Source organism: Nothobranchius furzeri, chromosome 2 (assembly GCF_043380555.1).
Source record: "Nothobranchius furzeri strain GRZ-AD chromosome 2, NfurGRZ-RIMD1, whole genome shotgun sequence".
Taxonomy (NCBI): Eukaryota; Metazoa; Chordata; class Actinopteri; order Cyprinodontiformes; family Nothobranchiidae; genus Nothobranchius; species Nothobranchius furzeri.
In genome coordinates this window covers 23507368-23520099 of record NC_091742.1, presented here as the reverse complement: position 1 = coordinate 23520099, position 12732 = coordinate 23507368, and the positions used below count along the sequence as shown (strand labels likewise).

Below are 12732 nucleotides of genomic sequence, written 5' to 3'. Positions count from 1 at the left end.
AAATCTCCACTTTCCAACTGCTGGCGCTCATTTTCTCACCGTCTTCGTCACACTCTCCTCTCTCTCTCTAGCCTTTTTCCTCCTCCTTATTCCCTCTCGTTCCCCTCCACCCGCATGTGCTCTGCTGTGTGTCTGAATCTGATCCTCCCTCTTCCCCGCCCCTACTGCTCTGTGTGTGGACAGTCTGGACACTCAGTTACACATGCTGACCAATCGCCTGTGGCTTTCACCAAAGCAAAAGGGGAGGGGGTAGGGGAGTGGACGGCTCCCAATGACGAGCCGGCTCCCATTGTTCACTTCAAAGAGCCGGCTCTTAGAGCCGGTTCGTTCGCGACCGACACATCACTATGGGAGACACGAATGAACGCGCGCGCACACTCACACTACTTTTTTCTTCTGTTTTAATTTTTGTTTAGCAGTAGTGTCATTAGCTTCTGGGTTTTAAATACGGCCACACCACTCTTCCTTAAAACGAGGAACAGTTTTGAGCTGTGAGTGGCTAAAACAACTAGACATTCTGCATTTTTCCAATGGGACTACAAAAATCTTAGCAAGAAGAAAAAATGGCGGATTGGCTCTGTGTTTAGCCGAGGGCCATGATCATATTTGGTAGTTATCGCAACAACATAAATTTCTGATGTATTTGAAAAACTGAGCGGGTGGACAAATAATGCCCAAAACTTAATTATTAAATATCTAAATAGCAACTCTAGTGAATAATATAAGCCTTTTTGCTCACATAGACACTTAAAATGTGAAACACACTGTGTTAATGGATAAAAAGTGGGGGTTTCATGTTATGTCTCCTTTAAGATTTAAATTATCTACCTAAAACTGTCAGTTTTGCACCCTCTTCAGGTAAAACCTCTGCACTGCATCTGAAATTAAATTGGCTAAGAGGTACCCTATGGCAATGCCTGGTACCCTGTGATGTCACAGTGCCATTGTGAGCCTGTGTGTGTGTATTTGGCCCTGTTCGAGATAAGCAGCGCCTCGCCTGGAAAAATAATGTGACAAAATAAAACTAATCACATTTCTCTTCGTGGCCCATAATTGTCATCAATGTAACATGCTTTACAGAATACATGTGACCAACTAACATTTTGCATTCTACCACCGGATGTTTGGATCAGCATATGAACCAACCAGATGTTCAGATCAGGGGAGAGCCAGGCATTTCCCGTTATGCTCTAGGTTTAGCAACCGGTGAAGAGCAACTGCAGCGTCTTGCTCCAAAATCTGCGCCCCACCCCTTGATCTCACAAGCTTATCGTTGCCTACATGGGCATGACGTCAGAGCAAGTCGGCGTCAAGTCGGACACGAATCTAACCGGCATGCACTGTGCGCCGATCACCGGTGATCTAATCTGAGCAGAACCGGCTCATCTCGAACACGGCCAACGTTAGCAGCTCCACCCTCTCAGTCTGCCAGTCACATTTGTAGCGTTTTTCAAACAGGAAGTGGAGTAGGACTCTGGTAGGGGGGTGACGTACCCTTTAGTTTACCAGAGCTTTGATAAAGTTATTGGCACGTACAGTGAGTAGGACCTGATCTAATACCGACGTTTTGATATGAGAAAAGACCTCAACTGAAAATGTTTGTACAGTAGAATTTTCAGCAAGAATTATTTTCTTTCTTTTATACACACAGAAGACAAAACATCCGTTTTCTTCTCCCGGACAACAACTCATTAACCCTCCCGCTGTCTTTATGGGTGACCCCGCGAGGAAAGTTGACCATTGAGCAGGATTGATGGTTTATCCCTTGAGGTCCACATGGCAGGGATAAACCATCAACCCTGCTCAATGGTCAACTTTCCTCACGGGGGGGGGGGGGGGGGGGGGGGCGGGGTCATAACCCTCCCAAAAGAAAAGAAACGTGGAGCGTCATTTGACAGAGTTGGAATGACCCATTTTATTGTGGGCAGTTGAGATACATGGGTGTAAATAACAACAAAGGAGGTTAATGGTGGACTTCTGTACATTACATTCCAACAAAGAAGTAATGGTCTGGCGATCTTTTCCATGTACATATCAGACTGACAAGTGCCGAGTACATTTATATTACTCATTAATCTGTGTTAGACAGTTAATATAAAATATAAAGCAACTCAGACTAAAAATTTTATTGGTTAACACTTTAAATCACACCTCTATCTATGTCTATTTAATTTTAATACAGCCATACAATACAAGTATACAAGGTAATTTAGTGATTTGAGGAAAACAACAGAAGGAAGTGAGGAAATGCAAACATACAGTGGTTTGTAACCTGCTCATACGTGTGGACCAGACTAAAGCCTCTTTCTTGATGATTCAGGAAATAAAAAGGAGAAACGGTTTCTCTAAACACGGCCTGAGACAAGTGTACAATATGCACACTTGGGAAATGAAACTACTAATATATACCAATGTTTCTCTGATTTCTCAGGTAAAAATAAATCTCTGGGGTTTGTCCATCTTCCAGTAGCAAAGTGCCAATAAGAGAAGCCGAGACAGTTGGTCGGGGAGACTCTGTCCTTCGTCCAATGGGACAGCAGAAGAAACGGGTGCTCAACAAACGTCTTTGAATCTGTCAGGTTTTATATAGAAATCATTGAGTCTTCAGATCTTTGTTGGGTCTTCAAAAGAAGTTGTGTGTGCCAGTGGAGCGCCGCTTGTCGCCGGTGGATGGGTTCTCATTGGTTGTTTTTGGCTTTGGCGTGTGTGAGAATGTGAGACTTTAGATTGGTGGACTGAGCGAATTTCTTATTGCAGCCGTCAAAAGGGCAGACGTAGGGTCGGTCGCCAGTGTGGATCCGAACGTGTGTGCGCAGGTTGAAGTCCAGAGAGAACCTTTTCCCGCAGCCTTCAAAAGTACACTGAGAACAGAGAGCGGCAAAACCACGAGTCAGCTCATCGACCGGCTCAGATAAAGGTCACGGCAACAGCTGAGACACCCACCTGGAAGGGTTTCTCCCCCGTATGAACGAGTTGGTGGCGTTTCAGCTTCGAGCTCTCAACAAAGGCTTTGCCACATTCAGCGCAGACGTGCACACGAGGCCCGTGGGTGTGGAGATGCTTCCTCATGGCGGAGTTATCCCTGAACATCTTTGTACAGCCCTGGAAACGAATCAAATCAATGAAGGGGTCAGTGAATTGCGAAGAATGACTAAGGCGCGGTTCAAACGGCGATTAAAAAAAGCACAAATCTATCAATTTTGGTTGGTCCTATGTGTAGGCAAGAACTACACACCAACATTCCCCAGTCAGATGGGAAATTATGCAAAACCTCGCAAGATCAAATGTGACTTCAGAGTAAACAAGCATGGCAGAGGAGGAGCGCGCTTGGCGATTATGAATGGAAAGAAAGGGTTAGAGCTGTGACGGTAATCAGGTGCATACAGGAAGAGGAGAATTGGGTCAGAACTTAGAATCTAAGTGCAAACCTGCAAATAAATTCACAAAAATATTATTTCTTTGCTTAAAATTTAAAGACCAAGTTCACTTTTTTCAGTACATTTGCAGACATCTCTCGTATAAATGAATATCTGATGAGTTGACCTCTCTGAAGCCCCCTTCAGACAGGCCATGAAAAACGGAAATGTTCCGGACTCTGTCCGTAAGACCTTTCTGTCTGAATACAAACATCCGGATAACGTGTTCCGAAATTTATCCGGACGAAGCCCCTAGTAACAGGTCCGGACTTGTTACGGACAGGGTGGCTGCTTCAGACTGGTGAGGTAAAGTTCCGGACAAGATGGAGGGGGAGGAGGAGCGGACCGGGGGACGCTGTGCGCACCTAGATGGCCCGCTCCTGTAGCATGCGGCGAACCGCAGCAGCTCGCCTCCTACGGTACCGCCTAGACGCGCGACGGAGCGCTTCACGCCGCTTCAGTGATTCCTTTAACCATTGAGCTTCATCATCCAGGTCTCTTATGCGTCTTCGTGTGCGCAGAATTATGCTTAAGCGCCTCGTGATTTTTATCTTGAGAGGCGTTATAGAAATGATATTTTCTTCTTCTTCTTAACATGAGTCCGATTCCCACCCCACCCCCACCCCCCGCAGCCGTCAGACATCTGGAACTTTTCCCTGCTGTGTGAACGCAGCCGAAAGGCCAAGTTCCGGTACAAAAGTGGTGTGTCTGAAAACACAGTTCCGGTTAAAAACCGGATTGAATTGTCCGCAAATGTTCCAGAATGTCTGTCTGAAAAGGGCTTGAGAAACGAGCTCTGGTGCTTCTGTTTCAGATACTAGAAGTGAGCCGGATTATTTCCTGATATTCTGACCTATCGTATCTTATTGGCTAACAGTCAGCAACGCAACTCTACCACCGACTGTTTTTTCTGCATTGTTGACGTTTTATCTCCACAAATAACTCAAGTCTGTAGGAGTTCTGCAGTGTTGCTAATGCAATTGGTTAGCTTCTACAAGCTAACACACACTCTGCTCTCTCATGGATGCTAAATAAATACAACCTTCTCCATCATGAGCCAAGTAGGGGGAGTCCATGAATGCCAACTTGACATTAAGACAACCTAATGTCGCTAACACTTCTAATCCGAGTGGTTCCCCCATCTGTTTTCAATTGGCAGCTAATACAGGAAGTAGGGGTAAGAGACTTTATTCACATTCAGCCTGCACGTTTTAACAGTTTTAGTGAACTCCGTCGTTAAATCAGCCAGCATCGTGACACGATGTTTTTGAAACTTAAAACCACTAGACTTACTTTATGAGGACAAGCTATCGTCCGAGGAGCATCGTCTTCTTTGATCTTCCTCGGCTTCATTCTGTTTAAAAACAGGGAAAACACCCCCATGATTTGAGACATACCATGAGCCGGAGCCACGGCAGCTTTCAGAATAGCAGGTCTGTTTACTGCTGGGAGCAACTGAAGCAAACACAAACACTCACCTGGCAAACTCAGCCAGCTGTTTGGGGTCAGAGAGGTCGATCCCCGGGATGCCACCAGGGGGCAGCTTCTTCCCCGTCAAGTACTCGGAGTAATCCGGAGGGGAGTTCTCCCCCACAATCTGCTCCTCCACCACTGACTCATGGTCAATGTCTTTATTGTCATCTAGGAAGACATTACAGAGACTGAACCGATAACATTTTGGTAGAACCCTGGCAACAAGCCTGGGAGGTGGAAAACATCTGCTCAAGCTCTGATATCTGACTGAAGTAAAAACCACTTCATTCTGACATCATTTTCTAAACCTAGCACTCAACATCTTATATTTAAGACGGAATTTGAAAACGGCTTTGATAAAGTAAATTTGCTGCTTTACAACTTTTTTTTTTAATTTGACGTTTTAATGATGAAAGACAAAATAAACCGAGCACAACTGAGAGGATAAGGGGACTATTCAATCAAGTCAGCTGATAGACATTGCCACAGTTTAAATGATAACAGCCTTGTGATGACATCTCTGATCAATCCATCGATTAGTAGGAGAAAAGGCCTGATGAACCCTGAGTAAAAATACATTTTCGTTCATGATTAGCTGGTAGAAACTACTATATCATTATTCACATCATCCAAATTGTTTAGTTTTACATAATATGCCAATCTAGTTATTTTATTGGATTTGAAAAAAAATATGTTTAAATATATATTACAAATGGCTTACATTACCTTACATCAACCAGCAGAGAGCACTAAATATAAACTGGCCTGCTTAAAGGTCTGCTTCCTGTTACTGAGCTGGTTAAACAAGATTTTAAATGATTTTTTTACAATTACATTAAATGCAGTTCACGTACAAGTTAAATAATCTCTTGTTTGTTTTATTTAGCTCAATAATTGTGGTAAACTGCAGCCTGATCGCTGTTTACTTTAAAATCACTGAGTCGCGTGCCAGGCGCAAACAAAGCTAATAGTCTTGTTAAGTACCGGAAGCCAAAGAGCTAACAGCTAAACATTAAATTAAATAAAGTTGACTTCACATAAAATACCACTAGTGTTAGCTTCACATATACACAACACACCCAGACAGCTACAGTCGCTGTAACTGTGCGGTAAGTGCGCCACGACGTAGCGGCCTGTGCGTATACCAGACCCTGCTGCTTCCCTACCAGAAGCACCGCCGCCATCTCTGCCTGGCCGCCTCTAACGCCATTTTTTCGGGGCCGCCGCCATACTTACTAGTCTGGGGGAATATGGCGGCGCCCAGCAACACCTAAAACATGGCCTCCCTTCAAAACAAAAACATTTCGATGTGCTACAAGAGGGTTTTGCATCGAAAACTTGCACTAAATGTCGGTTTTCACGACGCCGCGATGGAACACTCCAGGAAATAGTCTGGTGCAGCAGGACAACGCCCTGGTAACGAGGCCTCATGCAACGGAGCTGACAAAACACGGATTGAGCCAACGATACTCACCCGATGCCCACATAGTAACAGAAAACTCCCCCTCCAGTGTCTTTATCTGCACCTGCTTCTGCTCCCATTTTCTCCCACCAGCCTCGGCACCGGTTAAGTAGCTCTTTTTGCCTGATTTCTTTCTACCAGTGCCGCCTCCTCGCTTCACTCGACCCACCGAGCTCTTTCCAGCCACAGTCACTAAAGTCTGCTCGATGTACTCGTCCTCAATCCCTGGAGCCGGTACCGGGATAAGAATCTGGTCTTCGAATCCGCCTCCGCCGTCCGTATGCAGGTCCGAATCATCCCCACCGACCACCTCCTCCCGAGTCTGGACCAGGATCACCTCCTGGTGGTGGTGGATCGAGCTGGGGTCGTCGGTGACTAGCGGCTGGAGCGCGATCATGGGCTGCCCGTCGTCGTCGTCGTCGTCATCCCCGTCGACCACCGTGGTCTCAATAGTCTCCACCGGTATGGTTTCTACCTCTATTTCGTGGAGCTCCACGATCTCGGCTGGCATCTCCGAGCCGTCTGTCTCAATGTACAGCGTATCTCCGGATGCCATGTTGAAATTCGCCAGTTTGCCTGTCTCATTCACGCCGTGTTGTGCTCCTTTTTTGGGACCTCACAAAAACACACTCACACACCCCCTTGCTCTGCTCTGCTCCTCCTGCCTGCGTCCGCCTGCGTCTCCTCTCCCTGTTCTTCGATAACAACTCTCCTCTCTCTGTCCCACGACACTTCTCGTCGGCACTATGATCCAAGTATCGCGAGACTTCATTCAACCCTAATAAAAATGGTGCTGGTCGGATCCTGGGGTTTAAAGGGGGCTTACCAAATCCAGTAGGCATGAATAAAAACGTGACATTTTTGTTATTGGTGGGAAAACTCAACCTGATCATAAGATAATAAAGTGAACCATCTGATCTGAATAAAACAAAATCTAATTGAATGCAATGTGTTCATGTTATTACAGTTTCATGTTGATTTCCTCCACTCAGCTGCATCTCAAATTAAACATGTTCTAAATTAGAACAACCTGCATTAGAACGTCATACTTTTATTAAGTTTTATTGTTTGGGAAAACATGCATAGCTAGAACAACCTAAATAAAGCACATTTTGTCTATTGAAACTCCGTTTTCAAAGTTTGTTTATAAAAAGAAAATAATCAAAATTTCACTTAGTAAATATCAGCCATTATATTGAAAGATTTGTTTAAGATTTCAGACATATGCAAGCTGCAACAAAACTAGATTGGTATGAAACCGTTTTACCTCAGATCAATTATCTGCAACCTTTAGTAAGTACTAAAAATAAATTGCATGGATTAAAAAAAAGAACTATTTTCCCCTCGAAATTAGTTAATTGTGGCTCTGAAATACTGGAAAGCATTTATTTAAAAAATAAATCAACAAGTTTACTTATTTCTGAATAAATACGAAGTTCACACAGGCAGCCTGGTGCAGATTTGATGCACTTCCCCCCCCCAAATGACTTGAAAATCAATAAAGAGACCCTTTGTGACTCCTACATTAAACATAAACATTACCTATTTATGGTTAAATACACATGCACTATCCAGAGGGGCTTCATGTGGCTTTGGATTGATTCAATTCAGCAAACGTTTCTGCAGAACGTCCTACATTGTGTGCAACACTTTAAATAGACACAAAATTCTATCACTATCAGCTATGGTGTCTCTCCGCTGCACCGGCTGTAACTTATGGAGTCTGTTCAACGAGAACAAAAGCACAAAAACAACAACACACCTTAATTTATCTAAGACATTGTTCACAGTTTTATTTGAATTCATGTCAAACATTGTGGGTTTTTTTTCTTTCTTTCTCAGACCAGGAAGCACTTTTTTCATAAAAGGAGGCAATAAAATGAACAATGCGTCACTTTGCAGCCAATAAACATTTTTATTAACAACATGATCACAAATACTCTGGTGCATTTTTATGATTTTTATTTGAGTAAAGAAGATTGAATATCCAAATAGGTTTATCTCAGGTTTTAGGTCAAAAGCCTGTTTTTTTTTCTCTCTCGCTCTCATTTTTTTTAAGTTTTCTGCCATGGTTCATCACTGTGTCGGCAAAAAGGTACAAAAAGACAACTTAAAACAAATGTCTCAGTATGGATTATGAGAAATGGAAAATGCTTTCAAATGTGTCTCAAACAAATGATAAACAATAAAATAAATATTATTACCATTTATTTTTATGATTATTATCCCCATTATCACCAATGTACCTACTACACAACATACAACATTACATGGATAATCATAATAATAATAGTAATAATAATGACAGTAACAATAACAATAATAATAATAATAATAATAATAACAAAATTTAAGTCAAACAAACTAAGAAGCAAAAAAATAATCTAATATTGTATTTTATTAATTTCCTTTGGGCCAAAGACAGCGGGGAGAACTGGACAGACAAACAGATGAAAATGTTACCAAAACCAAGTAATCAGTGCCAGAATGTGCCCCGTTCATGCTTATCTGCTGAATCTAACAAACCAAATGCTACACAGACACGGCTGAGGTGTTACAGTAATGTTGTCGCCTTGTTTCAGCACCACAGCTGAACACGATGAGTAGATGTCACAGTTTAAGCCTCTGCTCCCGACGTCTCCTCCTCCTCCTCCTTCATCAGGGCCTTGGCAGCTGCTGCAGGGGTACCATTTTGAAAAAAGTGGCTTGCGTCTCGAGATTATGTCGTACTAACGCGACTGAGTTCAAGTCTAAGGGCTGTGAGGGGAAGAGAATAGAGGGAGGAAAGTTACACAATTAAGATATATTAAGAACATTTCACACATACACACACACAGTTTTGAGTAGGGGTGGAAAGATATTTACTGTTTTTTATACATCGGCCAATATTTATCATTAGTAAAGCCGATTTAAAGTCAGGCACATCCTCAGCCAGCCCTGTTGCATAATTTAATTTAAATGTATTTTTGTGTTCACCAAAGACATCTGCATAATAAATACATAAAATTAACTTTATTTAGATGTCTGACTTTAAAGTTGAGCAGTGCACAAAGTTAAGATTTTACAGTTAGTTTAATAGTTCAAAAACTGATTTAGCTTAGGACATTTTCTGCATCAACTGATGTTATTTGTGACATTTTAGCATGAAAATATGGTGGAAAATGTCTAGATATTGGCCAAGAAAATCAGTCCATAAAAATCGGCAGTCCACATCAGCCATCGGCTGACATGTCTCCTACACTTCGGCATCAGTATCAGCAATAGAAAAACCAATATCGGTCGACCTCTAGTTTTGAGTTTTCCAATATTTTATTATAGAGCTAATTTTTAACCCTTTGATACATGAACTATGAAATCTTCAACCATGATTTTTTTAAACAATTATTTTCATTCATCTTTAGATGTGAATTAAACAAATTTCAACAAATATTTTTTGTAACATTTAATAATTAACAAATAATTTATTACGTGTCCACCTCAGCGGACAGCGTGCATTCTCAACGTGAAATATGTTGGCTTGACTTACTGAAGTCCAAATGGAGGCTGTGCTTAATAGCAATAAATAAATAAATAACAATTTTGAGTACCTGTCCACTGTAGTGATCTTATGCATCAAAGGGTTAAAACATTAATTCATATAAATTTTTTGTAATTAAACATCAGCTTGCAACAGCATTCACCACATTTGCACAAAATCTAACCTACTGGTTGTTGAGAGTAAAGATCCCAATATGTAGGTCAGCTATGACTACTACTACTACTTCTACTACTACTACTATTAAAACTGCTGCTACTACTACTACTACTAATAAAACAACTATAATAACACAAAAATAGCACATATTTGGTGTTTTAAATATTTATGATGAATCTAGTGCCACCTAGTGGTTACAGCTGCTCATAACTACCGGGCTCGCTCAGTTCCACTGACTCATTTTTCCCGTCAACTTCATTCAGAAGAGGTAAAAGTGGTCAGAGACTCATCGGCCTTCTCTGTTTGAGAGGAAATTAAATGTACCATCGATTATTTCATCCTTCACTTTGTGCAATTCACGGAACACCTCATCCAAGATTTCCTGTTGAAAAATGAACAGAGCAGACATGTAACATCATCGTCCTCCACTGAAATAAGCATATGAGCCCTAAAGTTTGTTTTACCTGCTTCATCCTATCCATGTCTAAAGAGTCTGTGTCGCCTCCACTGCCCGCATTTCGAACCCTGCAAGAAATAAACAATAATCAAATATTTTTTACTGAATATTTGGATGCTTTTTGTTTCCCATTAGAGACACGACCAGTGAGCTGCAGCGCTCTCACCTTGAAACCATTGACCTGTCTGCAGAGTTAGCTCTGTCCCAGGGTTTCTTCACACCATCTGTGTGGCAACAGGGAAAATTCTACAGTAAAACTCAACATACCATTGCAATGGAATAAAACAATCTGTCATGCATTAGAGATGATCGGTGCACACGTTTGGTGCGGTTATGATGAGGTTCGTTTTCTCACCTGCGGAATTCTGTCCGCTCCGAGTGCTGGGTGACGGAGAGTTTGGATCATCCTACAGACATAATCAAAGATGCAAATGTAATCATTATCCAGCTATTCGTGACATTTTACTTCTCTTCCAAGGAGCTTTATCAGTTCAAGTGTATTACCAAGCACACTCACGTTTTGGCTGTCCTCTGGCTTCTCTGAAGCTGCTTTCCTTCTGAGGGAAAGAAGAATCCTCAAATAAGAACATCACATTTCTTTGAAATCCCCCTTGCAAATGATCTTTAACAGTAACGATCATGCATGCTGACTGTGATATTAGCTAGAAAGGTTACTTCATAGCTAAATGCTCTGACCTTCGTGCCAGTAGAGCATTCATCTCCTCCATCAGTCCGCCGCTGCCCCCACTTGTTCGGTTGGCATCGTTTTTGGCAACTGAAGAGCTTTCTTCAGGCTGAGGAACAGAAACCAAAGCAACTTTTTACTTCCTAATGCGAGCTGTTGTACATCTGAACATCATCCAAAGTTTAATCGAAACAACTACAAACGAAAGTCTTACTCTTTGGACACGGCGTAGTTTGGCTCCAGCAATCATAGCAGCAAGACCCGTTGGTGCAGGAGCCTCATCCCCCTGGCTGCTTCCTCCCAAGGGCAAAGGAGGAGGGAGGTGAGGCTGAGGAGCCCCTGCTGTTGATGGTGGCGGACCAGGTGGTGGTGGTGGAGGAGGAGGGCCGCCCATGTTCATTGGTGGAGGTACTACAGGTGGGGCCACAGAAAGCACAGCAGGGTGGCCCTGGAAAGGAGAACCTTTAAAAAAGCAAAACACGAATTAAAGAAAGTGCTTTAACTGAGTTCGGAGTGCTGTTGAAGATAATTCAGATTATTCAGTGAGTGTGTGAGTGTCCTTGGTGTGACTACCTGAGTTGGAGGACCGTCGCTCTCGCTCCATGTGTGCCTGCATCTGCTGCTGCTGCTCAATCATTTGCCTACAGAACCAGAAAGGAAACACAGCTGCCCAGTTAGCACAACAAACATCTAAACTTCAAAGATAATCCAAAAGAGAAGCAGGTCAGACCAACATCTGAACGGGGAAACATTTTCTGGCTTCTGAGCTGAAGAGAAAGATTTAAAATATTGAGCACTGGTTTCCCTCAGGGTCGTGTGCTCAGCCCTCTATTGTTTACTCTGCTGACCCACAGCTGTACAGCAGCAAATGGGGGTAATCAGGTCATCACATTTGCAGATGACACCACAATAGTGCAACTCATCCAGAACAGCAATGAATCAATGTACAGAAGGAAGGTTGATAATGTCATCAGCTGGTGCAGGGACAGCAACCTTCTCAGTGTAAACAAAACACAGGACAAGATCATCAAATTTCAAAGATCACAACCTGAACGTGTGTCCCTCTGCATCCCTGGTGGAAAGAGTGTCGCTTTCCAGATTCGTGGGAACACAGATCTCCAATGACCTCAGCTGGTCAATCAAACATCACTGGGGTTGTCAAACCAGCAGGAACTGCACTTCCTAAGAAGACTGCAGATTTGCACCTTAAAAGTTCTCAAATAACTTAAAAGGCAGGATGCTGAGACCATTCAGCAAGAATGCATAGATTTAAGAGCCTTAACAAGTTTGGACAAAATGGAAATAAGAATGTGGCAAAGCTTTTAAACATTCACACCATTTAACTGTTTAACCTATACAGCCCTCCAATTTATCTCCTTTCTCCTCCAGTCACCACCCGCATAATCCTTTTGGGCCTTAATCAAACTTTTACATCCTTCTTCTCATGTCTCTTTGTGACGCAGGAAGCATATGTGTGTCACAGCCCAGGAGAGCAGGGAAAGGAGACAGCGCACGTAGAGGAAGTAGAGTTTTCCAGCTGTGAGC

At 42.7% G+C, this 12732-nt stretch overlaps 2 protein-coding genes across 5 annotated transcripts in view; both read right to left on the bottom strand.

Moving 5' to 3' along the window:
- Positions 1–1890: 1890 nt before the first annotated feature.
- Positions 1891–7047, bottom strand: yy1b (YY1 transcription factor b). Of its 2 annotated transcripts, none has more exons than XM_015948131.3 (5): positions 6364–7047; positions 4895–5057; positions 4710–4770; positions 2944–3102; positions 1891–2861 (listed from the first exon to the last, which is right to left on the bottom strand). In XM_015948131.3, exons 1-5 carry the CDS (start codon positions 6905–6907, stop codon positions 2679–2681), a joined length of 1110 nt encoding a protein of 369 aa, XP_015803617.1. In that variant the 5' UTR covers positions 6908–7047; the 3' UTR covers positions 1891–2678. The 2 variants fall into 2 exon arrangements, with proteins under 2 accessions (XP_015803617.1, XP_015803618.1); XM_015948132.3 differs by having other exon boundaries at positions 4895–5045.
- A 1684-nt stretch (positions 7048–8731) lies between these two features.
- evlb (Enah/Vasp-like b) overlaps positions 8732–12732 on the bottom strand; it is a 57291-nt gene continuing 53290 nt past the window's right edge. For 2 of the 3 annotated variants that reach the window (XM_015948130.3, XM_015948128.3), the window contains exons 5-13: positions 11761–11828; positions 11402–11649; positions 11199–11296; positions 11020–11059; positions 10858–10909; positions 10669–10726; positions 10510–10570; positions 10370–10427; positions 8732–9108 (exon numbers count right to left, since the gene is read on the bottom strand). In XM_015948130.3, the coding sequence (XP_015803616.1) occupies positions 9071–9108; positions 10370–10427; positions 10510–10570; positions 10669–10726; positions 10858–10909; positions 11020–11059; positions 11199–11296; positions 11402–11649; positions 11761–11828 (721 nt within the window). In that variant the 3' untranslated portion in view covers positions 8732–9070. The remainder of the gene's footprint in view (positions 9109–10369; positions 10428–10509; positions 10571–10668; positions 10727–10857; positions 10910–11019; positions 11060–11198; positions 11297–11401; positions 11650–11760; positions 11829–12732) is intronic. The other variant, XM_015948129.3, reaches the window with a different exon arrangement.

What these genes read in the sequence shown, in the direction of transcription:
- yy1b (XM_015948131.3), bottom strand. Translation starts at nt 6,907, where the DNA reads ATGGCATCCGGAGATACGCTGTACATTGAGACAGACGGCTCGGAGATG. An exon ending in TGTTACTATGTGGGCATCGG is followed by an intron (nt 5,058 to 6,363) that starts GTGAGTATCGTT and finishes ATGTCTTCCTAG; the next exon opens with ATGACAATAAAGACATTGAC. An exon ending in CGGGGGAGAAACCCTTCCAG is followed by an intron (nt 2,862 to 2,943) that starts GTGGGTGTCTCA and finishes CTCTGTTCTCAG; the next exon opens with TGTACTTTTGAAGGCTGCGG.